At 39.7% G+C, this 27,410-nt stretch overlaps 1 protein-coding gene across 2 annotated transcripts; it reads left to right on the forward strand.

Moving 5' to 3' along the window:
- The first annotated feature begins 2,611 nt into the window (after window positions 1–2,611).
- Window positions 2,612–27,410, forward strand: hace1 (HECT domain and ankyrin repeat containing E3 ubiquitin protein ligase 1). 2 transcript variants are annotated; one of them, XM_034115586.1, is made up of 25 exons: window positions 2,612–2,895; window positions 3,649–3,703; window positions 3,921–4,010; window positions 5,204–5,308; window positions 5,444–5,519; window positions 6,048–6,179; window positions 6,887–6,969; window positions 8,229–8,325; window positions 8,419–8,520; window positions 8,849–8,955; window positions 9,475–9,625; window positions 10,535–10,609; window positions 11,885–12,189; window positions 13,468–13,536; window positions 13,693–13,780; window positions 15,216–15,327; window positions 16,896–16,993; window positions 17,114–17,201; window positions 17,673–17,822; window positions 18,580–18,776; window positions 20,132–20,263; window positions 21,135–21,233; window positions 23,209–23,279; window positions 23,367–23,480; window positions 24,859–27,410. In XM_034115586.1, exons 1-25 carry the CDS (start codon window positions 2,808–2,810, stop codon window positions 24,959–24,961), a joined length of 2,787 nt encoding a protein of 928 aa, XP_033971477.1. In that variant the 5' UTR covers window positions 2,612–2,807; the 3' UTR covers window positions 24,962–27,410. The 2 variants fall into 2 exon arrangements, with proteins under 2 accessions (XP_033971477.1, XP_033971478.1); XM_034115587.1 differs by lacking the exon at window positions 10,535–10,609.

Consider the following 27,410-nt stretch of genomic DNA (forward strand, 5'->3'; position numbering starts at 1 on the left):
AGATGACAACTGAATGATAAAGTTGTTTTAGCAGTAGTAATTACATTACTAACAATCATCAGATATGTTTTTTATTTTTTGGTACAGTATGTGCTGAAATTTGATTGTCTTTACAATTTGTATAAATCATATAAGGCTAATTAGTTCAATTAAAACACTTCTTGAATATACTATTACGCTACTACTATTGCTACTTTATTAATTCACTTGTTTTTTGATAACACACTTAGCACCAGAGCCGGCCCGACCCATTAAGCGACATAAGCGGCCGCTTAGGGCCCCGCAGCCACTAAGGGCCCCCTAGCAAAAAAGAAAAAAAAATGAAAAGAAAATAATAATCTCAGTCCACCGTCGCCGTGATAAGTATGTTTAATTAATTTTGTTAATATGCCTAGATTGCCTACTCAAAGTCATGTATTATATTATTGAGTCAATAATATAATACATTAACCGTGCTTTACCTGAACCTCATCGTGAGACTAGAGAGGACGGCAGGATTGTAATTTCCCGTGTTCAGTGAATGCAACAGAGGCAAGACACCAGACCAACCAGAGAGTTGAATGGAAATAAACATCTGTCTTATTGGATGACAGGTACCTATCCTGTGAGCTGTGACAATGTTTAAAATCAACTGTCAGTCGGGCTCAGAGTTTTTGAAGATGGACATAAGAACATTTTTTCTAAAAAAATACGACAATTCTCAAGTGGTGGCTCACACAACAACCCAAGAGCCACCACTTGAGCCAGGTAAACAAGGTATGTAAATGTCAGTAAACTTCCAAGTTATGCGAGCATGTAAGCAAAGCATAAATTACAGCTACGTTGACGTTACTTTGAATCGTGGGGGTAAGCTAAACCGTTAGCAAGTAGCTATAGCTAGCCAGATATATTAAATAAACACTTTGTCATACAATCTAAATGTAATGTTTTTTAGCGTTACCTGGTGATTTCAAAGAAAGCTCTCTGGGAAATGTTGACTTACTGTTCGACATGAAGGTAGAAGCTACCTTACAGTCAGGGGCGGATGGGACTAAAAATCAGCCCGGGACTCTCGACCGGACCACTTCGGTACCGCCAGCCCACCTCGGTACCGCAAGTAAATACCGCTAATAAATTGTCGACCGGGGGGGGGGGGGGGGCTAGTGACTTATCCGACTGGCCCACATCGTCCAACCGGCCCACTTCAGTACCGTCCCGATGGCCAGTCCGCCACTGCTTACAGTACACAGTTGATCCTGAGTCCTGTCAGTTACAGTGTTTCATAGTTAGCTTAGCTAAGCATCAACCTAGCACTGAAATATATGGATGTTATGTGACAGTATTTCAGAGAAAAAGTCAGCTGAAATGGTGGCATAGTTGCCACTGCTTTACGTGTCGACAGCAAGTTTGAACGTATTTGCAGCAGTAAATGTGGCTGTTTGGCCACTGACGTTGCCATAACAACACCTGAATTTAAATGTGCAACCTCTTTTTGTGACAGATTTTTGTATGAAATTATAATTCTACTGAATGATATTCCTATTGACAGCTAGTTTCTATGTGAACATTATGAGATGGACAGCCAGAGAGAATAAATGAAAAACAGTTATGAAATACTACATGACAGAACAAGAATACAGTTTAAAAGGGGAGTGATTTGTAAAATATCCATAAAGAAAAATCTGTTTACAGTTCTGTTTCATATGGGTGTTGAGAGATGTATCCATAGGTCTCTTCATTTTGCTCTCAAAGTGCACCAGATTGATGCTTTTAACTTCAATATTTAAAAAAAATCCTCCCGGGGGAGCATGCCCGGACCCTCCTAGAGGAGGTCAGGTCCACGGTGTTTACATGCTTATGTATACAATATGTGAGCTTATGCTTACATCATAAGACAAAAGTTGGTTCTGTGTTGTGTGTAGTGAGAACGCACTAGAGTGAGGGGGGCCCTCAAGCCCGCTTAGGGCCCCCAAAAGTCTAGGGCCGGCCCTGCTTAGCATCCATGGTGTCTCACGCGCAGAGATACCACAGGTCCTTCCTTTCTGCAGCGGTCAGACTATAACCACCACGGCACACTATAGACTATTACAATCTTGTGCAAGATACACTCTTGCATTCTACTTTTGTTATGCTGCTTCACTCAGCATAGTCCAATAATCACTTTTTTGTGCAAAATGTACATTATATACAATATAACTAAAAAGATATAAAATACATTACCCAGCTTGAAAAATACATATGGATTTACACATATGGCTCCAAGAACCCCAGTGGGATAGTGGGGAGTTTTCTTCAATTACAGATTAAGGGTCCTGATTAATAAAATATACTACATGAAAGGGAGTGAATGACGAAAAACACAGCCTGGCCCTTGAATAGTTGATATAATTGGCCTATGGTTGAGCTGATAAAAATCTATTGGCATTACGGCAGATCATCTTGATCTTTCACCTGCCCTGACGTTTGACCATCATTTAAAACATAATAATAAAAAGATGTTGATGACATATACAATTTTGATTTTGTAAATAACCTGCAAAAATGCTCACTTTAAGCCATGGAAACTAGGCTACATCACCCACACCGCATAGCGTGTAAACGTCATCACAACAGGAAGTATCATAGGCTGGGCAGTAGGGTTGTGGAGCAGCAGAGCAGTGTGGCAGGAGAAAAGAAGAGCTGTAATCAAAGGTCGGTGAGGGAACGGTTCCCTTCTGCCGGCGCCCATGGACGACGCCCAGGAACAACACCCCCCCCACTAGGACGACATACATTCGACGGGCAAGGCTTTGTTCCCCCGGTTCCTCTAGCTGGACGGTTAACATATAATGGAACGGGCGATGGAGCAGCTCAACGTACAGCTTAGCAGGCTGACCCGCTCCCTCCGCCGGGCCAGGACGGTGGAACTCCCGGAAGGTACAGGATGCTAACGGCTTTAGCTAGCACAGAGGAGCTGACAGTGTAAACAGAGAGAGTGAGAGGTGACAGCACCCTGCCTCTGTCTGTCACTGAGTTCATTACACAGCAAGTAGGGAACATAACTGACATGTCTGTGTCATAGACTGTATATAAAAAGGTCTGTATTCAGTGTATGACTTTTGGCTTTTACAGCCTAGCATACAGGAGCAGCCTCAAGGCGCAGTGTTATGTTTGACAGCACCAAGTAAGAGTAAAATGTTGTGAAAAGTTACTGGAATGTTCTTATCTGTGCTGTTAAAAAAGCACAAAGCAAACACGCAAATTGTCTCTAAGGTGTTTACCAATACATTATATACACTTATACTTTATTACTTTATTAAACTCCTAGGGAAATTCCTTTTTTTACTCTGTTATTAAAATAAAAATAGCGAATGGTTGGGGGTTTGGTTTCTTGCTCAAAGATGTTTTGGTCTTTCTGGTTCTCAAGCCGATCCCCTTCTTAATTACTGTCTGCCTCAACAACATGTCTATTAATGGTGACTTATCATAATAACTGGATTAATACTAGAATTAAGCCACTTTTTGACCTGCAATCACAAATATGCAATGGATTTATATAAACACAAGGTAACCCAGGTGAGTTTGTGTTCAGACTCAGAATTCAGAAGGGGATTGACTTGTTACATTTGTCATGCTGTTTCAATTTTCAAGTCTAATAGTGTTATTCCTCCTCTGTTCCTCCCTCCACAGACAATGAGACTGCAGTGTACACACTCATGCCGATGGTCATGGCTGACCAGCACAGGTAAGACAGCATCAGAAACAGAGGAATTTGCCTCGGTGTACATGGTGCATACACAAACACAGTTAAAGAAGATAAAAAGTAGGTTTTAGCATAAACACACACTGATCTCAGAGCTAGAGGAAGAACACATGTATCGAGGCTCGCTTCGCTGCTTGTTCTGTTTCATATTGTTGTTTCATTAGGAAGTAATTTACTTGTTCCTTCCTCTCTCCTAAAGGTCAGTGTCAGAGTTACTGCTCAACTCCAAGTTTGATGTGAACTATGCCTTTGGTCGAGTGAAGAGGAGTCTGCTACACATCGCTGCCAAGTAAGATATACTTACTCTGGTCTTATTTAATAGGAAGTACACCCTCGAAGTCTGCCAGTACCCTCCTTCCTGTCCAGCAGATAAACTAAAATTGCAAGAAGATGTGTGTGGTGCAGCCTCGTGCCAAAGTAGGATATGAAAACACAGAAGTCCCAATGAGAGGTAGACCAGCCAATATTAGCCTACTGCAGATATGTGGGTATGGGTTTGCACATCGCCTGAGCTGATGTAGAAACTAGTGTCTTCCTTGGATAGGTTGTCTTTGAGAAACTTTTTGCAGTTGACATTTAAACTTGAAAATGTCCCACTCAGTGTTTTTTGTGTGGTTGGTGCATTATTAGGTTTTTACCATGGATGACTAACGAAAAGTGGATTGGTTATAACTCAACGATAATAGTATAGCACCTAGGGTTGCCCTCGACTTAGTATTTTTCAAGTCGAACAGTAGTCGTCAATTCGTTTATGAAGTATTTTGAATATTAATAATATTTATTTATTATTTTCCACAAAATGTTTTCAGTTCAAGGGCTGAGAAAGATTGTATAAGCAACATCACAATTTGTTGTGCTACAAATTGAATGTAATTTAACACTGTAATAATGAGCCTTTGAAATATAAAAAAATAAGTCAGAGCGCACAGACGAAGCAGTCCGCCTTTCAGTGGAAAAAACAGCAGGACAAATGATCATTTAAAAAAAATATATATATATTTTATATTTATATAAATTAATAAGATTTTAAATACACACCAAATAATATGGCAACACGCAAAAATATGCGTGTTGACAAAAATCCCTATGCACATTAAGCCCTCATCACTGAATGAAAACGTAAGTTTATTTTTTCTGAGGTCAGAATTATTATATATCATAGGTTTATATATTTATATAAGGCTGGGCTATTGCCTTACTCACTGTTACTGCTGCTCAAATATACTTTTGGAATCATTCAAATCCACATTTGATTTTTTGGTTCAGGGTATATATTATAATTTGGTTGCTAAAAAATAAAATAATGAACACATTGATGTGTCAGATATTGAGAGGGGGGATTTGTGTGCATTCAGGACAGAAGTGTTTTCAGCTGCTCTGACTCTCTCTCTCTCTCTCTCTCTCTCTCTCTCTCTCTCTCTCTCTCTCTCTCTCTCTCTCTCTCTCTCTCTCTCTCTCTCTCTCTCTCTCTCTCTCTCTCAGCTGTGGCTCAGTAGAGTGTCTGGTTCTGCTGCTGAAGAGAGGGGCCAACCCAAACTACCAGGACATCTCCGGCTGCACCCCCCTGCACCTCGCTGCTAGGAACGGGTAAGAAAACCAAAATACATTTAACCTGTTTAAATGTTTGTGCTGTGTTCAGTTTTAACGTACTTCATTACATTCCACCACTGAAACAGTGACTTTAGGTTATTAAACTAACACTTCCCTCCACTCTTTCCTCAGCCAGAAGAAGTGTATGGGCAAACTTCTGGAATTTAATGCTGATGTCAACATCTGCAACAATGAGGGACTGACCGCTGTAAGTGTCTGGAAAAGTCATGGAAATTCAAAATGCTAATTCCAGGCCCTGGAAAAGTTATGGAAAACAATATTTTTCCCAAGGTTTTGGAAAAGTAATGGAAATGTAACTAAAGTTGCATCAAATATAATTTATATTTTATCTAATCGCCGAAATAGTAATACTATAATGATAATAAATACTGTATCGTATAGTAATGAAACGTAAAATGGCATTTAACTGACGAGGTATTTTGCTGGTGAGAGATTTGAGTTGCTTTAGCGTGTAGAAGCTAGTAAGCCTATTTGATTTGTTTTAGATAGGCACAACATGTTTCATATGCAGACCTTATTTTCCTGTTCCATGTTAAAATAAACCATTTTCAGTGGTACCGCTGAGAAAGAGTAATTTTTTTGGTCATGAAAAATTAGGTAAAGGTCATGGAGAAGTCATGGAAAAGTCATTGAAAATCATTGGTGAAAAAGTGTATGAACCCTGTGTAGTGTTACCTGCAGTCATAATGACTGTCCGTGTGACGCTGTGCTGCAGATCCATTGGCTGGCGGTCAACGGGAGGACGGAGCTGCTCCATGATCTGGTGCAGCACGTCACCAACGTGGACGTGGAGGACGCCATGGGGCAGACAGCTCTACACGTGGCCTGTCAGAACGGACACAAAACTGTGAGCCAATTAGAAAACATCTTAATTATGAAATACCAGTGTCACCATTCACTTTAGCTGTGTGTGTTCTAGGGTTGCTTGTTAGGCTCCTAGGCCTTTAGGGTCTGTGCTGTAAGGGCATTACGTGATGTGTTTAACAAGTAGTGGTATTGCTACTAGGCCCCTGTAAGGTCACGGTAGGAAATACATTTATTTTCCGCCTTTGTGTTGCTTCACTGTTTGATCCATATTTCTTCGGACCCATTGAAATCAAGAATAGTGATGCCTTACTGTGGTTTAGGAGCTCATCAAAATGATGTTCTCAGTCAGAATGCAAATTGATTGAAAAGATTTCTGCAAGTAGAGGTTGTTTTTCAAGATATCTAAAACATTGTGTTTTTAGTAAGGATTATAATGCAGATATACAGAATATTAACTCTGTATTTCAAAAGCTATGTTGTGGATACTTGAAACAGAAAGCACAATACACATTATTTGGATGGATCTCCTGGCCATAAATATCAAAATATACCAGATTTCCTGATAACCTTGTAACCCTTTTATCATTTATCCATTACATATTGGGTTTACAGAAACTCAAGATAGTTTCTGTAAAATCTTCAAAATTATTATCAAAGACATTTTCATTGAGTGTTTTTCACCTCCGTTTGTTTTATCTAATTATCCAGTACGCTTCCAGTATGATGAGTGTGTGTTGTGTCTGTTAGACGGTGTTGTGTCTTCTGGACAGTGGAGCCGACATCAACCGGCCCAACGTCTCCGGAGCCACGCCTCTTTACTTCGCCTGCAGGTGATGTCATCCGCCATGTCATTTTTAAACCTTGCTACATATTATCCTGCAACACTATATTGATTGAATTGCTTCCACTAAGAAAAAGTAGTCTGTTCCAGTAGCAATGGATGGCACTGTGCCAACGTAATTTAAAATGACAGCAACACTGATCAAAGTTTATTTTCCATTAACCTGTCTTTAAACACTGCCAGTAATGTGTTTTGGGCCACTGCTGATGTTAATTCTACCGGACTTCTTTCTGCAGATTGATATGTCTGGATATGTTCCTATGATCCTACTGTCCTTAGCATAGAGAAATAGCAGCACATCCAAATTGGCCAATCACAATCAAGTATTCAACTAAGATGTGAAATAACCCTAACTCATGGTGCGGTCCCACCCACTTGTCTTACTCCACCTTATCTTCACTGTTCACTAGCAGATATGTACTGAAGCATGAAGACTTCCAACACTTTTAGAGAGAGGCTTGGCTTTCACTGGATTTAAATCACATGTCAGACTATTATATACTCAGAAATTGTTGCCAGTCCAACATTTTTCTGGAAGGTTTCAATGTCACACACAAATTGGAAAGATTCCTGTCAAATACATTCTGTTTATGGAGCGTAAAAATATATAGTTAAGCTATAAAAGAGTGACATCAATGCATGTAGATTTCTAATATGTTCTGTTGGTTGCTGCAACACCACCCTTCCACTATACTTAATGAATGTATGTAAAAGTGCCTTGTACAGTAAGTGCACCACTGTGATCCACTGTACAATCAGGCCAGTCTTCTTTTAGATTTTTCACACTAGGGGTGCAGGAACCTTTTCATAGAAATGCGTCATACAGTGTCTATATCTTTTTTGAGTTGAACCAATTTATAGGATATGACTGACAACGGGCACAGTGGCAGTTAGGTAGTTTGACAGTTATACGTTTCTGTCTGCATTCGTTTTGGTACTGGCAGTTGCAAAGCAACAGTAACAGTTTCCCAATAGCTATGTTAACTCTAATTAACTACAACAAATGTAAGAAAAAAGTAGGCCTCTAAAAAGATACACTAACATCCACTCTGCATATGTGTCACGTCTTGAATGTAGCCAACGCAGAGTTTTAAATAAGTCGGACTTTAGCATATTTTCCAGTAAAGAATTGTCAATTTACCGGATGACAGAAACAATGATTGTATTGTGACCTGTCCAATGATATTCTTAAATACCTTAAATGGATAGTTTACTAGTTTACTTATCCATTACTGTGTTTTTCTTTAGCCATGGCCAGAGAGACACGGCGCAGATCCTGCTCTCTCGAGGAGCCAAATACCTCGCTGACAAGAATGGAGTCACCCCTATGGATCTCTGTGTGCAGGTGAGGGCACCGCCTCATGCATTTTACACTCTTCCCTGTTAGTGTTGTGTTGTTCCAGTCATGCACTTACTGTCCCCCCTCGTGTGTGTTCAGGGTGGATATGGGGAGACCTGTGAGATCCTCATCCAGCACCACAGCAGACTCTTCCAGACCCTCATACAGATGACACAAAACGAGGAGATGAAAGAGAGCATGGTAAGCCACGCTTTTACTATCCATTCAATGATAAGCCCCTCTACAGGCATTGCAGTGTGTGTGTGTGTGTATATATGTGTTTGTTTAACTTTCTTATGAGGACCAAGTGTTGAGGAACAACCTGTTTTGTGAGGACATTTTGGGTTGTCAATACAAAATAATTTTGCTATGGCCTCCTGATTGACCATACTTAATGTTTCATTTTCAGCCAAAGTCTTCATAAAAATTGTTATTATAGAAATTGGTGTGATGTGAATGTTGCTTTGGATAAACGTGTCAGCTAAATAAAATGTAAAAAAAAAAAAAATTGTGGGTTTTGGGTGTGTAGCTCCGGCAGGTTCTGGAGTATGTCTCTCAGCAGAGTGACAGTCATTACCAGACGATTCTGACCAGTCTTGCTGAAGTGGCTACCACCAATGGACATAAGCTTCTCAGGTATAATTGTACATATTGGATTCACTTATTTGTTTGTGTTTCTTTTTTTTGGGTTGCATATGTATTGTTCTCAGTTAACTTTATTTCTAATTTCTTAAACCCATACATAAACAGAAATATAAAAACAACAATCTGTGGTTCCCATCAACTTATTCCATAATGCTTGTGATGTAAATACAGATTTAACCAACTACAGATATTAGATTATTGAACAGTTTTCTGTATTGTTCCAACTGATGTCTTATTGCTTTAGTTTGGTAATAGAGGAACAAAGATGTTTAAAAGTCTTCTCACAAATATGTGCTCTCTCTTTTATCCAGTTGAATTAGAGTAAAATATACTCCTCTTCATCACTCACTGCAGGCACATGAGACAATTACATACTGTATGACCAACATACACTCATGCCTCCCTGCATTGTACTTGTTTTCTCTGTGTCAGTGTGCTTGGTTTCATGTATCTGCATTAAAAATTGATTGTCGCTAAGATGGAGCTCCTCTTCCCGCTCTCCACCCTCAGCCTGTCCAGCAGTTATGAGGCTCAGATGAAGAGTCTGCTGAGAATCGTTCGTATTTTCTGCCATGTGTTCCTCCTGGGGCCTTCATCCCCAAACAATGGCAATGATATGGGCTACAACGGCAACAAGACCCCTCGCAGCCAGGTGTTTAAGGTGAGTGGAGCTGTATGCAAATGCTACTGATCTGAATGGGCTGTGAGCGCACTATGCAGGAGCTGAGATGGAGGTAATATTATGCTCTGTGTTCTTGCAAAAGTTTGAGGATAAAACTCCAACAACAACAAAATAATAATTGAATTGCATCAAAACTAATATTTATAAATAATACTTTTAAAATTATGATTTTCTTAATGATTTACTCTTGGATATTTAATTATAAAACGCATCATAAAAATATAATTGTACTTTTTTTTGTTCTCACTATATATCAGAATCAGAATATATATATTATAGACTAATGCAGTGCATTGTTTCAGCAGGTCGAATCTGCACCATGCATTAAAAACAATATATATATATTTTTGCAGTTGCTGTTAACTTTTGATACAAAATAACACAATGCCAGTACAATATTTTTACAGACAAACATTGGAGGCAACAACAATTTTGTATTGATCTTATCCTTTTTGCACAATGGAATGTAATACTATCTCCCTGTGTTAGTCATGTATCTTTATGAAACGTGACCATTATCAAAATGTTTATTTACATTTTCTTTTACTCAAATATGAATATTTAGTATCTGCCAGCCTATTCTCCGGCTTTTGAAATTAAAATTAAACAAACGATACTGTGAGAGTAGCCAAGAAACGAGCTAAAAGACTCCAAACATTCCTGATAATGCATTGTGGCTTTGTTTCTACAAGTGCTGGAAGTCATTTGCCTATGCTGATATAAAAGCATTAGTAACAGCAGCTTCAAAGCATGAATGAGTGGGGTTTGAAAATGTTTTGCTTTGGCAAGTCCTGGTGGCAGTATCACAATCAATGGCAAATAATCGTACTGACCTGACTGTATCCTCTGAACTGAAGCAGCACCATGAATTGACTCCGTTGGTTGCAGATGATTACGAGGCAGATGGAGGTGGAGACCGTACAAAAAGATGAATGTCCCTGGACAGGTTCTGCTTTCTTTGATGTGAGCCATGGATATTTTCATCTTTTGCAATTAATCACAAACCTCTGCATGTCAATAACATTGACATGTTGACATTTGGGAAGTATGATCTCTGGAACCCTGTATTCCCTTAATCCTACTCACTATGGTCAGTTAGCTGGGTTTACCTTCCATCTGTCCCTGAATGAACATCTGACGGATGATTTACTCTGATGTATAATAACCTGTTTGAAGATGATTGGCACTGTTGCATGTTGGTGGGTTTGAACACTTAAGGTGGGGCAATATGGTTCAAATATTCTGTTGCATTGCATTAAACAGTATATTGCATGATTGACACACATGATTTTGTTCACTATAACTAAATATGTTTACATCAGAACATACATCTATTAAGGTCTTTCCAATCCTGTGAATGTAATCTAGTTCTTCTCAAAGATTTCCCACACTGCCAACAATAACCTGACACAACAGAAATATCACACGTGAAGAGGAATTATATGCTAAAAAATGTATGACTTTTTGACAGCACGTGGCTCCACATCCATTTGCTAACTGCCAGTTCTCATAAAAAACATATTTTATTGAAAAAAAGAGGACTATAATACAATGAATACATTTTTTTTTTACTGCTGATGTGGATGATGCTATAAATACATTTTCTAAGAGATTCTGCCCAGGCAGTACCTAAAAACCCTCCTTATCATGCAGGTCTTTAAAGGGTTTGTTCACCCAAGTAACAAAAGAACATCCAGCCATTCAGATAGGGGCGGTTTTATGTGGTTTTGAGACCACATAAAACCGCCTGTCTGTTAGATATCGGCCTCGACCAAATACAGTGAAGATGGCAAGTTTTCATAGGGACTATTTCTTCCATAGAAGATAGTTCCAAAGAACTAAATACCATAGAATATGGACTATGCAAAGGGCAAAAAAACCTATTCGGAAACAAGATTTTCTTGTTTTTAATTGTCAGTTTAAGGGCTTTGCAAACAAACAAAAAATCTGTTCATTACGTTGATATGGAGGAAAATATTCAGAGACAAGTATCTCATATCCTGATGAATAAAATGTATGTTGTCCAAAGAGGTAAGTAAAGAAAAATATTTTTGTAATTTTGATAAACAATACTAATAAAACCAACTTCTATGCTGCTTTAGTCAGAACTTTCAGAATGTGGTCATTCTCTGGAGCTTTTTCTTCTTTAAAATGAGTCCCAACAGCTTGAAAATCTCTGAATGTAAAACCTCTTGTAAGTGTCTTCAGGGATCTCTTACCTCGTGTGTCTCTCCACAGCCGATGGAGCTGCTGTGGCACTCCCTGGACGAGTGGCTGGTGCTTATCTCCACAGAATTGGACAGGAACAGGAAGAACCCGTCCTCTTCCTCCTCCAGCAGCGAGATAGCCTCTCTGCTCCTCAAACAGCGGGAGGCGGAGCACTCAGGCTCCACACCCTCGCTGCCCTCGCTGCTCGACCCTCAGACGGGGATGGAGACGGAGGTGTACGCGGACGGGGAGGACGTTATCTCCATGACAGCCAGCCGCCTCAGTGCCGTGATCCAGGCCTTCTACATGTGCTGCTCCTGTCAGATGCCACAAGGGTCAGCCTCCACCTGTCAGCCCTCATATCTTATCAATATACGGAGGAAAATGACATTTTGGTACTGCGTGTCTGTAGGAGTTCTGAAGCTGTGTCTAGATCACAGCTGATACTAACCACCCTCTCCATGTGAAATCATCCTTATCTTTCCGGGGCTCACCTGCTCAGTAGTGTACTCAAGTACTGTACTCCACTACATTTATCTGACAGCTTTCATTAATAGTAACTTTTCAGATTAAGATTATTGGCTAGAACAAAATACAAGTCTACTGATAAATAAACATAATATCCAGGAGCAGTATTTTTCAAGTAATTATAATAAGCTTCACCTTTTAATGCAGTAATTAAATATATAGCAAGAATATATATGTTTCTGAAACGGAGTACTTTTACTCTTAGTACTGTAAGTACATTTTGATGCCAAGACTGTTGTACTTTACTCATAGACTTTGAATGCAGGACTTTTACTTGCAACAGAGTATTTTTAAATGTTTTATTGAGTAGTGCTACTTTTACTCAAGTAAGAAATCTGAGTACTTCTTCCACTGCTGCGCCTGCTACAAACATACTCACCAATGCTAATGCTACATTACTTCATACTGCTCTCACGTTTCTCTATTACTATTCAAATGAAGGATACTTGCTACTTATCCATGGGTCAAGTTTACATGTGCAATGAGGCCAGAGGCCAGTCAATAACAACAATTATATTTATCAAAATGAAAGGAATTATCATTAAAAGGCCTATAACTACTATATTTATATATTTCACTGATATTGCAATTGTGATATGATCCCTGATATTTGAGGGATTGATCATATTTGCATTATTGTTGAAAAATATCAGGTGTGATTTAAAAAAAAAAATGTTGCTGTACCAAACAAATTCGGTTAGATTATTTTGGCCACAATACTTTCAGAAGTGTATTTCAATACATATGTAGCATTTAACATCGTGCTTCCTTTGATTTGAATATTTCAGTAGTCCATATTGAGATCTACATACAATTTAGATTATTTTGCAGCCCTAGCTATAACTCACAACTATGACCTATACAAGTCAGACATATTGACCCTGGACTTAATGATGTACAAATCAGATATTCTACTGCAATTTTTTTAAATTAGAATACGGTCGACAGGCACCATTACTCAGTTATAAAATATATGTATTTGTAAATGCCTAAACAGATTCTGTGGTTGAGATTGTGCTGTCTGACTCACTTCCATTCTCACTTCCTCTCCCTCACTCTTCTCCTCCCTCTCTCTCCTCATGCAGAATGACGTCCCCTCGCTTCATAGAGTTTGTTTGCAAACATGGCGAGGTGCTCAAGTGTTTTGTAACCAGGTGAGTGCCATACTTCAACCTCCCGCTCAGCAGCACCTACAGACTTGATCCAGAAACCTCTTTCCTTTTACCTTGAGGCCACTTGTATCTCTTTGTTCTCTCACTTCCCACGTCCTCTTCCTCCCCCCGTTCCTCCTTCTGTCTCCTCTCCATCAGGAATCCAAAGATCATCTTTAACCACTTCCATTTCCTCCTGGAGTGTCCAGAGTTGATGTCACGCTTCATGCATATCATAAAGGGCCAGGTAAGACAGGATGGAATATTTCATTAAATCATTGAGGGATTTATGGAAGCACATTTTTAAGAATTAAAAGTACCCTGTAGTGCATTTATTAAACAATATAGCTGTAGTTCTGCTTTTTTCACAATACAATATTCATTTTTATTTTCAAATGTGAGTTTCTTTACAAATCAAATATATATTTGAATTAAAAATATTCATAGATAGACAGCCACTATGACCCAGTATGCGCTCCTCCAAAGTCACTGGTAGATTAATCGATTAGTCATTTCACTATTCAACTCTTTTGATGATTAATTAATGATTGAATTCATTGATAAAGCAGGTTTTTTTCCAGCTACTCCATCTTTTAATTTTTTTTATATTTTAAGCTGAATATATTTGGTTTTTGGGTCAAATGTTATAGACAAACAACAATTACTTTTAACTGTCAATGTCCCGTTATATATACTATGGTCACAGTTCTTATAAATAAATACAACTTCATATATCATTGAAAGATTTTTCTAAATTACAACTATGAATCTGTTTTAGCCTTTAGAGTCCAGTGTCAATGGAGCCAAAATTACCTCAAACATATCTGACATTTGCTGCAATTTCTTATCGGTGTATGCTGATACTGATGTATATATGATGAAGTAATATCATTCATAGGCTGACATGCCTAGTATAACTTCTCCTCACATAGATGTTTCCTGTCAGGACTGGTTTAAATGGGCCACCATTTATCATGTCCCAAAGAAAGATAGTCAAATCTCCTCTCAACCTACACTGTTTAATTTGCGTTTTATGCAAACTGCACTGAGGCTCCAAAAGTATTCACCTTATTCTTTGTCCTTTATTTATAACTCCTCTGTGTGTGTATGTTTGTGTCTTCAGGGACTTTTTATAAAGTAACTTTGAAAGTCTCCTGTCTTCACTTCAGGATCATTTACCGGTGTTACAACACAGCGATAACACTTGTCTAAAGTCCCGTTTTATATGGCCTCATATATTTTAAGTGCTGCCGCGCGTTGTGTGCAGTTCTCACTCTTTAGAATTCATATTTGAGCTGCAGCGCTCCAGCCTCGTTACCCATGGATTATGGCTCGCCTGGGAGTAGGCCCTTGTTTTAATTACAGACTTTAACCTGGTGAATTTGATTTAATCTCCTGATTCCTCTCAGTACGCCCTGCAGCCCCAGGAGGAAAAGCCGTTCTCATTCTACCACGCTCATCCTTCACTCTTCCTCCACTGCTGAGAACAAAGGCATACATTATGCAAATAGACCCTAGCCTCATCTCTGTATTACAGATGAGTGTTTCAGCTCTGAAGGCTTTCCCAGCCGTCGGTAGAGACTGAAAAATCCTCAGTCTGAGAGTTGAAAGCGCAACGAAGTGGTAATTAGTTTAGGAAAGTGCTGTGCAGCGTGGGATGAAGTCTTATTTTCTCTCCTCAGCCCTTCAAGGATCGCTGTGAGTGGTTCTACGAGCATCTGCATGCCGGCCAGCCAGACTCAGACATGGTTCATCGCCCGGTCAACGAGAACGACATCCTGCTGATCCACAGAGGTACACAGCCTCTTCACACATGAACACAGGAAGTGCATCGTGATCAGAGGAACTCCATTCACAGATGATATTTACAAACTAATGTTATGTCTATGTTTCTTATAGAGTTGTGCAGTGATGACGTATTTTTGAATGGCTCACCAGGAAGTAAGCATCGCAATGCAACAAAAAAAAAATAGGATTTCCCTAGTGGATTTAGATATGTGGCAAACACACGCTTACGATTCTTTTACGTTTCGCTCAGCAGGATAATCTCCACATATTAACTTCACTTTGAGATATTGAAGCATGAATGCAATCGGTAGAAATGAAGTTGCATAGCTGTGAATTAACACTGCAAGGCTTAAAACAGGAACTGAAAGTGGTGAAAGGCTAAGTCTTTTCCGGGTTTTCCGGGTTTTGGAGTCCCTGGACTCATTACTGCACCGCTCTATTGGCAAATGCACATAGAATTAGTGCGTGGAAATGTGCCACTTGTTGCACAGTGTGAACATTCAGTGACTACAGTGGCGAGCTAAGATATTCTACAAAATAATATTTTAAAACATTTATTTATTTTTTATTTTTTTTTAGTTATATTTTTCAGTAGTTTTACCAAAATAACTTGATTTAATTGTATTTAAAATAACATTAGAATAAATAAATCCTTCGAATCTGCATATTCAGTTTCTGTTGGAATGTGAAGGGTTAAATGAAAGAAGCTCGTCTCTGCGAGGTGAAGATAGGAGCTGATTGGTGGGCCAGCTAGGGTAACTCAACGAGAGAGTAATGTCAACTGACAGTACAATTGACCAATCATATCTTCCCTCTAAATGGGTGGGCTTTATTATCGCGGACAAGTTCCGCTCGCTGGGAAGTTTATGCATGTGTTATGACAACGGGTCAAGATTTCCATAGCAACAACAACTTCCTGTCAACAGCGTAAACTCGCCTTCAAAATAAAAGCATGTCCATAAACAATAGGAAGCCAAGCCAAATTACACTTTTTTTTTTGAGGGAAGGGGGTGTCAGAGGGCCTAGGTATAAAAGTCACGGCTCGCCACTGAGTGACTACAATAAGCCCAAAACAGACCTACCATTACCTCCCTGGAAGAAGTGTTATTAACTGGATTTGGAACATGCAGGCTGAGGCATTTTGATGCTGCTTTAGTGTCTGAGTGTTTTTCCAGTTACATGTGAGATGATGTGTGATGAAGATCGGCCAGCTTGAGTTATAAAACCATGACTTTTTAATACCATGAGACATCGCATGTTACATTGTCACATCTTTTTGTCTAGTAATCTAGCCGAAACACAAACTTGCATGTTGGCTAACAACAGTTCACTGTTGACACTTCCGCTGTACCACCACATTGGTTTACATTTTTTTGCACGCCTCATGTCGGTCTTATTGATGCTAAAGATCTTTTAATCATTCAGATCACAATCCAAAATGAACGCCTAAAGCTGCAATGGTCTAAAAACATCCCCGGACGACCGTATTTTCCACCTCTTCTCGACATATTTTTCACCTACATTTTTTACTCTACAGTAGACTAATTCTAGTTTTTTTTTGCCCTCACCAACAGATTCCATATTCAGGAGTAGCTGTGAAATGGTTTCTAAGTCCACCAATGAGAAACTCAAACAGGGCATCGCTGTTCGTTTCCATGGCGAGGAGGGGATGGTGGGTTTCTGAATTCATATCACACTGCATGAATCCTTTTCTGTTCCAGCAGTCAGCTGATGAATAAAAGAGCTCCAGTCCCATGTCTGATCTCTCTTCCTGTGTGTTTCTGTGTCCCAGGGTCAGGGGGTGGTCCGGGAGTGGTTTGACGTCCTGTCCAATGAGATCATCAACCCAGACTACGGTCTGTTCACACAGTCAGCTGATGGTACATGGTGTTTTCCTTTACTCTGACAACATTCAGTGTAACTATGTCGAACTTAATCCTGTAGAATGTGTGTGTGTGTGTGTGTGTGTGTGTGTGTGTGTGTGTGTGTGTGTGTGTGTGTGTGTGTGTGTGTGTGTGTGTGTGTGTGTGTGTGTGTGTGTGTGTGTGTGTGTGTGTGTGGTGTGTGTGTGTGTGTGTGTGTGTGGTGTGTGTGTGTGTGTGTGTGTGTGTGTGTGTGTGTGTGTGTGTGTGTGTGTGTGTGTGTGTGTGTGTGTGTGTGTGTGTGTGTGTGTGTGTGTGTGTGTGTGTGTGTGTGTGTGTGTGTGTGTGTGTGTGCTGTGTGTGTGTGTGTGTGTGTGTGTGTGTGTGTGTGTGTGTGTGTGTGTGTGTGTGTGTGTGTGTGTGTGTGTGTGTGTGTGTGTGTGTGTGTGTGTGTGTGTGTGTGTGTGTGTGTGTGTGTGCAATTCACAGGCACCACTTTTCAGCCCAACAGTAACTCGTCGGTGAACCCGGACCACCTAAACTACTTTCAGTTTGCGGGTCAGATCCTTGGTCTGGCTCTTTACCACCGGCAGCTGGTCAACATCTATTTCACCCGCTCCTTCTACAAACACATTCTGGGTAAAGAACACTCTCATGTCTGTAGAAAAGAGTCACAATAGTGTCTTGGTTGATAGTATAGAATTATTGGGCCATTTGCGTTTAACCTTTTAAAGTGTTTTGACTAGCATAACATTTCATACACACACGGCTGGAATCAGCGTGACTTCCTCTGCCATGTGATGGTTGAATCAGAGTAGAAAATACACAAGAAAGGCATGGCTTATAACTTCAGATCTAAGAGCTGTAACACCAACAACAATGTGGCTGGTTGCTATCTATACATGGACACCGTACACACAGGAACAGCTAGAGGCTCATTTAAATAATATTTCCAGGTTACATCACCCAAAACAATATATCACTGTTCGACTCTATGTAATTTTCACATAACTGTAGTGATGTTTTGATCATTTTTAAGGTTTATAGGTATAGCAGGATCCGTATTATTACATGTCATTTATTCCTTGATTATTATTCTAAAGTTAGTTAATTTGTTTAAAAAAAATACAGGATTGGATTGTATAGATATTGAACCCTAGTGAATATCAAAGATAACAATGTTTTGTTAAAACACACGTTTTCAAAATAAAAGATCCCACACGTATCGTAGCAGATGTGTGTGTGTCTTTGCATGTTTGTTTTGCTGTACTTGTGAGGACCAAGTGTTGAGCAACAACCTGTGTTCTGATGACCTTTTGGGTTATCCTCACAACAACATTTCTGCAGCGGCCTCCTGATGGCTGATACTTCATGCTGTTGTGCATCTGTTCTGCAGGCATCCCAGTGAACTACCAGGACGTGTCGTCAATCGATCCAGAGTACGCCAAGAACCTGCAGTGGATTCTGGACAACGACATCAGTGATCTGGGTCTGGAGCTCACCTTCTCCGTAGAGACGGATGTGTTCGGGGCCATGGAGGAAATGCCGCTTAAACTGGGAGGGACCAGCATTCTCGTCACCCAGGAAAACAAGGTCAGAGACAAACACACCCAGAGGCAGGGCAACGTTCAGTGGTTTATTTTACGTTCATATTATATTCATTATAGGTAAAATAGAGATCAGGTTCTTCCACTTGGGATTAGGTTACCCCAGAAGGGTCAGAAAAATAAAAAAATAAATAAAACAGGTTGGAAACGCACTAAAAAGTCTATTATGTTGACACATTGTGGTCGTAAGAAAAGCAATGTGCTCTCACTACACAGCCTGTCCTTTGAGGAAGTGAAATGCAGCCACATATATCACTACTCAAGGAGAGGGGGGTCACTAAACTGTACATTTTCTACATACTCCTATTTCTCGAGTAACCTGGTTTCTTGTTGTCATGGAAACTTGATGTCAACTTGACTTAACTTCAATTTAAAAACAGGGCTGATAAGAAAAAGTTGAGAGGACTTCAAGAGGCTACATTTCTTTCCTTCTTTAGAAAATCAGGTTTGATAGTGTTAGTTGCGAGTAAATGTTAAATATGGCCGGGATAATTGACAGAATTAACTATGCATAACATTTTTAGTAAAAAGCAATTTTTATAGAAGGTTATTTGATATTTTTACACATTGTACCAAATGACATCTAACATATGAATTAGTTAGCATTATTAGTAAGTGACAGGGTTGTTTTTTTTAATCCCATTAAACAGACCTAAGCTAGCTGTTTACCCCTGTTTCCAATCTTTTTTTAAGCTAAGCTGACTAGCATTTATCTGAATCAGAGTGGTATCAATCTTCTCTAACTTTCAGCAAGAAGGAAGTACATTTCAAACTACCCCTTTTTTTAAATGAAGTTCCTGTTAGGTTATGTATATTTAGCAGCAGGTTGTGTGCCTAAAGACTTTAGGTACCCAAACATATGCTGTTTGAAAGCAGCTTACTTTGAATACTAAGCTTTGCCAAAAGTCAGGTCATTTTCATAGATTGGATTGATTTAAATATATACGGCGTCCACAATTAAAACAGCTTACAAATGTATCTGAGATCATCTGCATATTGTAGACTGGCTCTTTCTCTTTGGTTTTAAAGTTTTGACTGGTGTCTTACGTGTATGTTGTTTATGACAGAGTAAAGTATGCATAATTAATGAGCAATTTAAGTTCCCCTCTAGTATATTCATCTGAAGTTGGTCTCTTATGAGCGATTGATCTCTGCTCCAGCTAATTGCCACGAAGAGTCCCAATTACAGGGTGCAGTACTGCAGTGCTCCTGCAGAGGGCACTGTCTTCAAGCAGGAGAAGCAGGAGCCGAGAGAATAACTATGTATGAGTTCTGACTCTTATCTATCAGTGTGAGTACGTGGGGACTCTGATCCGGGGTTGTTTGTGTGTCCTCTCTCAGGCCGAGTACGTGCAGCTGGTGACGGAGCTGAGGATGACGCGGGCCATCCAGCCTCAGATAAACGCCTTCCTGCAAGGATTCCACACGTTCATCCTCCCCTCGCTCATTCAACTTTTCGATGAATATGAATTGGTTAGTCATCCTCCTCCTGTCTCTTTCTACTTCTCTCATCCGACCTCTCTCACTGTTGGCATTCTCCTTGTTTCCCTGCCTGCCCGCTCGGCTCTGATGCAGGGATTGATTAGCCATGTCTGGATGGGGCAGGGTGCTAGGGTCACCTTGAAGCCCGTCCTTCCTTCCAACTCCATTAGAGGGTTTTTTCTGTGTGTGTCGGCAGATTTAATGTCCTCACTTGTGCGAGGATCAATATTGTAGCATGATGATTATCCCAGCGTGGATTTGTCGGACATGCCTCGGACTCGCTGTCATCGCAGGACATCTGAACAGCTCATCACTGTCACTCTGATCATTGTACAAGTTTAAAGCATGGGGAAATATAAATAGATTCTTCTTATCGACTAAAATAATTCCCTTACAGAGAGTCAAACCAACAATGAAAGTGTTTACTAATGTGTGAGTTTCCAAAGCCTGAAATATCTTCTTCCTCTGTGCTATAGAGCTTTATTGTTGTCCAAAGATTGTTTAAAACAAACCAACTGCAGCCCTGTACCTTTATTAACTGTAGTTTATGTGTGTGTGTGTGTGTGTGTGTGTGTGTGTGTGTGTGTGTGTGTGTGTGTGTGTGTGTGTGTGTGTGTGTGTGTGTGTGTGTGTGTGTGTGTGTGTGTGTGTGTGTGTGTGTGTGTGTGTGTGTGTGTGTGTGTGTGTGTGTGTGTGTGTGTGTGTGTGTGTGTGTGTGTGTGTGTGTGTGTGTGTGTGTGTGTGTGTGTGTGTGTGTGTGTGTGTGTGTGTGTGTGTGGTGTGTGTGTGTGTGTGTGTGTGTGTGTGTGTGTGTGTGTGTGTGTGTGTGTGTGTGTGTGTGTGTGTGTGTGTGTGTGTGTAGGAGCTCCTGCTGTCAGGGATGCCAGAGGTAGATGTGGAGGACTGGTACAGGAACACAGAGTACACCAGTGGCTACGACCCTCAGGAGCCGGTCATCAAGGTGGGCTCTCTTCTTCTGTCTGACATCACACACACTAAATGTATCCATGAAGCTTTGCATGTTATTGTGATTTGTTCTGTTCATCATAGTGCACATAAAAAAAAACGAACCCTCAATCAAAGCGCAACCGTATTTACACATTCCATGATCTAAAATGAGAAATCCTTTTATTAGTCCCAAAGCTGGGAAATGTACATTCTAACAGCAAAGAGACAGGCCAGATAAAAGGCAAAAAACATGAGTAGACTAATATAATTAAAAGGCAAGCATGTACAAATCATGTACACATCGAAAAAGTACAGATCCATAGATACAATCTAAGTTGCAGCATTATAAAAGCAAGTGAACATATTCAAGTAGTGAAGAAGCAGCTTCAATAACACGAATACATTGTACAAATATATATATTGCAGTAGTTAGGGAGTAGGGGAAAAAGCTGCCCTTGTTACAAAAGCAAAACCAACAGAAATCACAGTCTGTTAATTACATTAACTAAAACAGCAAAATTCTGAGTTATTCCGTGTTCAGTGATGTGTTTCAATGTTTCAAGCTTACAGGGAAAATACTAGGGGGGGGGGGGGGGAAGTAACTAAATGGACTTGCATTGCCATTCACTCTTGAATGATTATCATGAATGATTAGGAATAGATAGAGAGCCTCCTAACAAATCTGTAAAAACTTGATTATTTTATTGAAAAGAGTCAAATGCTGAATTAGAGTCAGTATGGCTTTCGGATTTCAGAACGATTGAGTAGTTATTTGGATAATAGACAACAATATTTACAATTAGCTGGTAATACATCTGAATATATAAAGATTAGACGTGGAGTACCACAAGGTTCAGTTTTGGGATCTATTTTGTATATTAATGACATTTGTCAAAACGTCCAAGTTACTCAAATGTTTGTTTGACACAAATGTCTTTAGTTCAGGGGATGATTGAAATATTGTGACAGAAAGTATTGTAAATGAAACGGTCAAACTTAAAATTTGACAAACAAATGAACGGATGAATGAAAATAAAGTACAAATAGGATAAAATGACAGATAAACAAAACCAGTGTATATGGTATATACACATCAACTCTAGAACAAATATAAAGTATCCAAAGAAAACACAATATGGAAAATACTGAATATAGTTGAATACTTTATTATAGACATATTACAAAAGCAAAAAAGATTATGGACGTATGATACTATAAAGTGTGCAGTTGCGTGCATCATGTTTACTTCCCAAGATAAGATTAATCTTGAGTTTGGTGAGCATGGTTGGGCTTTCACGCTAAGTTGCACACTGATGCCATCTACCCACACTACATCAAAAAAGGAAAATTGTGATGGAATGATTGACCAACGTGGGTGGGACAGCAGTAACATGCTGCTACTGACACACTATGTTTCTTCTCTGCAATGCTGGCAAATGTGTTGGTCTATTGATCAAATCATATAAATAATGTGTCTGTTTTAATAATGAATTATTACAGACACGCTATTTTAGGAAAGTAGAAAGTTGTCCAGCAGGGAATAAAAAACTATTTATAAAAATCTGAAATATTGATGAATATTCCGTTCCACTGCTTCCAAACGTCTGGAACCGCGGCTACAGCAATGTAACTTAAAATGACGGCAGCACTGAGCCCATACCATGTTCCTGTTAGTGTTTACTTCCTGTCTGTCTTCTCCTGCTGTTCCCTTTATTGTTAACTTCCTGTCTGACTCATGTGACGTCCAGCGCTCTTTTTCTTACTGACATTACATTCACCGGACTTCTTTCTGCAGATTGATATGCCTGCACATAGTCCCCTGATCCTCCCTAGCAACGCTCTGTTCTCCTTAGCAACGCTCTGTTAGCGAAAATGAACAACCTCTGGAATATCCAAATTGACCAATCAGAATCTATTGTTTAACTAAGCCGTGTAAGTGTGGTGTTATAATGTTGTCCTCTGAATGAGCTCCTGTGTGTGTCCTGCAGTGGTTCTGGGAGGTGGTGCACAGTCTGACCCAGGAGGAGCGGGTTCTGCTGCTTCAGTTTGTCACTGGAAGGTTCGTGTGCTGATTTCAATAAAGTCGTAGACAAAGAAGAATGTGTGAATGTTCATCATATGGTAACAGAGAGTCCTTCTCCACCAGCTCCAGGGTTCCTCACGGGGGCTTCGCCTTCCTGATGGGGGGCAGCGGGCTACAGAAGTTCAGCATCGCTGCAATGCCATTCACCTCCAACCTGCTGCCTACCGCCAGCACCTGGTAAGGCTCTCTGTCAGTGCTCAGGAAACTATCTATATTCTCTGAGAGGCTAAGGTCCAAAGATGTGGCGGAAAACTGTAATTTAAACAAAAAATGAAATGATCAACTTATTACAACATGCACAGAAATGTTGTGCAAATAATCACAGCTCTGGGAAAAGTTTGCGGTCAACAAAAAATATAGCAAGTCTCTATATTAATTATAATATTACAAACAATGACCATATTGCCCACCCGGCCTGGGACCATTTACAGCATGTCTCCCACTTTCTATTCTGCCTGTTCAGTAATGGCATGTGGCCCAAAAATACATTAAAATGACCAATACCTGATAATCAAAACTGAAACAAACCTTACTAATATTAAACTAAATTCACCACTTTGTAAGTTTGATGGTTCCTACAGTGAGCCTTCTTCTTTCCACTTCTAATCAGACCTGTCGGACCTTCTTATTATCCTTTCTTGTCATGTTCTCCTGGTTGATGTGTCTCAGATATGGCCAACCTCTTTGTTTGTTATTCTTGATGACTGATCAAACAAAGTTCATAGTACTGTACATGACCTTCAAAGTGGTCACTGTGCTGTTCACTCTGCATGGCTGACTGGAGACGAAGGGTCAGTCTCTATACGCAGGGAGGGGTACCGTTTCAATAAATTACTTCAATATTTTTTAATCTAGGTACAATATAAAAGTAATGTAACGTGGTTGCTTTTGGATGATCTCAATATCAAATGCAATACAAACAAATACAAGATAAACAATATATCAATAAGATATGTATTACTTAAGTGTATCATGTTTAGACAGTAGAGCAATGTGACCTTAGAAGAGAAGAAACCAAGATATCAAAAATGTACACCAACAATGAAACACAAAAGAAGAATGAAATCAAAAATCCTTTATTTGTCCCGCAGCAGTTTACTTTTAAGAATTCAATCAGAAATCCTTTTTTGTAAAGTGGTCTTAATGGAAGCCAAAAAGCATATTCCGGCAGCATGCCTACCTATTCCAATTTCCCACACAGAAATATCATATTTTAAACTAGAGGCCACGATGATGGACTGGAAGATTAGCTATGGTTTCACTCCGTGTTGAGAGACTTGTGACTGCATGTGCTTTTAAAGTATATTGTAACATTGTATTTTTGCTAGAAATCCCATTTATTTTGAATAAGGGACTACATGTTATCCGTCACTCCCCGGCCTGTCCCCCAGCAGCCTGAGCTGAGGGACAGGTGTTTCCCGGCACTAGAGGGCAGTGTGTCTCTGCTGTCAGAGCTCATGTCACAGTGAGCTCTCTCAACAGGTTATTCATATCAAAGCAGCTCTTTCTTCTGTCATGACTAAAGAAACACCTTTTTTCCTCCTCCTCCCCACAGTATCAACATGCTGAAACTCCCAGAGTACCCGAGCCAGGAGGTCCTGAGAGACCGGCTGCTCGTAGCACTGCATTGTGGGAGCTACGGCTACACCATGGCGTGAACACCTCATCAGTTCTGCTGCTGTGAGTGTGTGCAGACTGCTCTGTGTAGTCAGACGCTGCTTATGCTGGACATACAAAAGGGAACGCTTCTGACTAATGAGCTGCTGTAGAGGAACACAGACTGATGGAGGGACAGGTTCTGGATCCATACCTGTGCCAGAACCTCAACTTCCTTATTATCATTATTCAAGCTGTTATCTGCTAATTATGCAAATTGTTATTTAGTATCTTCTGAATATCACTATTTTCATGCAGTTATTTAGGATAAAGACAGCATTTATACCACAAATCATTTACTTAAGACACAGGATAATAATAATAATCACGATTAAGCATATTCATGCATGCTTACTGAATGTCAAATATGGATTTTGCCTATGGAGCTCTCCATATGGAAACAGTGTAGAATTGATCAAACATGGAATCAATTTCCCTGCATCATATCCATATCACAGCTTCACAGTGCAGAGGTCAGGCGCACAGACACAGAACTGCGTGTCCTAGTAGCTCTTCTCCAGATCCAAAACCACATACTATCACAACTGGGTGTTATTAGAGGATCAAAACGCGAAGGTTCTAATATGAAAGCTGATTTTATACTTTATTGCACTGTGGAGAAACCCACTTTTTTTGTTTTGTTTGCCAAACTTTGAAAAAGATGGTAAAATCAAAGCACTTAATGACCAAAAATGTGGAGTCACATTCAAGCCTTTGTTGATAGGTGATGATTTGCATTCCAAAACCATAAGCATTAAAAAGCAGAGCACAGCATGAGTCCTGATGGAGGCTGATGGAGGCTGACGGAGGCTGATGGAGGCTGATGGCTGGAGCTCCTCACACCAGAGAAGCCTTTGTTTCTGCAGCTGGCTGTGTGCACGTTGAGAGGAAAGGACCAAACACACACTGTTGGCTCAAAGTGGGAAGAATACTATTGTCTGTCTGTGTATGTTGTAATATTAGGATTAAAGCTGCTTTCACAGGATACACGATTAGCTCTTATCGCACCGTGATGTTGGGGGGGCAGAGCCTGGCTGTGGTACTAATGGTTACCTTCCCTGCTAGCTTAAGATAAGATAAGATGGACCTTTATTGATCCCCATTGGGAAATGCAGGTGTTAAAGCAGCAACAGAATAAGACAGTAACACAAAGTACACATGAGAATACACACAAGGATAATAATAACAAAATAAACATGTAGTAACAGTACAAATGTACATATAGATATGTGAGCAAGGTTAAATATCTATTTAAATGTGCGGGTGAAAGTTCTATGTGTTGTAAAGGCTTGCGCCGCTACATACAGCTGTTATCTGATCAGTTAGTTACCTAAGGCTCAATGGCAAACAAGGTCAAAGTAGAAATAATTTGAATTTTATACGCAGCGCTTGGTGACAATTTCACGTGGTGCGCAACGTCGAGGGTAGCGCTCCCGCCTAGTTGGACACTATTCTCTCCATAGAAACACGTCATTGCACAGCCGTTTTACCGTGTATCATGTGACTGCAGCTTTACCTTCATTAGGACAAATAGTCTCGAACCAGAAGAAATAGACCCAGAACACGTGATCACAGTGAGGTTGGTTTTATTATTTCTACTCTGAGTGGTTTAAATGAGGCTACGATTGGAAGATGATTTAGTACACCGCCATTTTCCCCTGTGCATATCATGAATATCACTAAATTCGCAAAAATATGCGTTGCATGAGTCGGGCTGTCTGTAAAGGATTGGAGAATTCAAATTCCAGTGACGATTTGTCAGAAAATACATTTGAGATAACGATACAAAATAATGCCAATAATACCAACACAGTGAGGAAAAAGGGAATTTATTTATTGATTTTGTACCAAATACATATTATAATGAGCGCTGCCAAGTATAGATATTTATTGACTTTCATTTGGAGTGTAATGTATCCAATGAGTGTGCAGACTGAACATGGATATTAATCCCAGTTGTTAAACGTGCTGTATGACTCAGGTTATTTCCATCTGGCTTCTTCGCTGCATGAACCCCTTCATCCAAGTGATAGCTTTCTGTTTGGATGTGTTCTTCTTTTTGACAAGCAGCGATACCTGATCTACATGAACGTGTCTGGCTTGCAGTGCCAAAAACGTAATGCTGAAATCATTTTATTCATGTTTATGTCTTTCATTTGTATATTTGCCTTCTCAAACATGCTGAAAATGAGTTTTTATCCAAAAGAGATGGGAACATGCCATGAGGTTTTTCCGTATGTAAAGAGAGTGGAGAAAGTTGATTTCATATTTCACATTATTTATCAGTATTGTTTTGAAGGCCTTATCAGAAATGCTTTTGTAAACTGTTGTTAATGTTTATTGAAAATGGATCCTTTATAGATATTTCTCCAGTATCAAATGATGTATTTTACCATAAATGTACGCTGTGCTTTGAGTTTTTATTCAAATAAAAAATGTTTTGACAATCTC

The sequence above is a fragment of the Trematomus bernacchii genome, unplaced genomic scaffold (genome assembly GCF_902827165.1).
Source record: "Trematomus bernacchii unplaced genomic scaffold, fTreBer1.1, whole genome shotgun sequence".
Taxonomy (NCBI): Eukaryota; Metazoa; Chordata; class Actinopteri; order Perciformes; family Nototheniidae; genus Trematomus; species Trematomus bernacchii.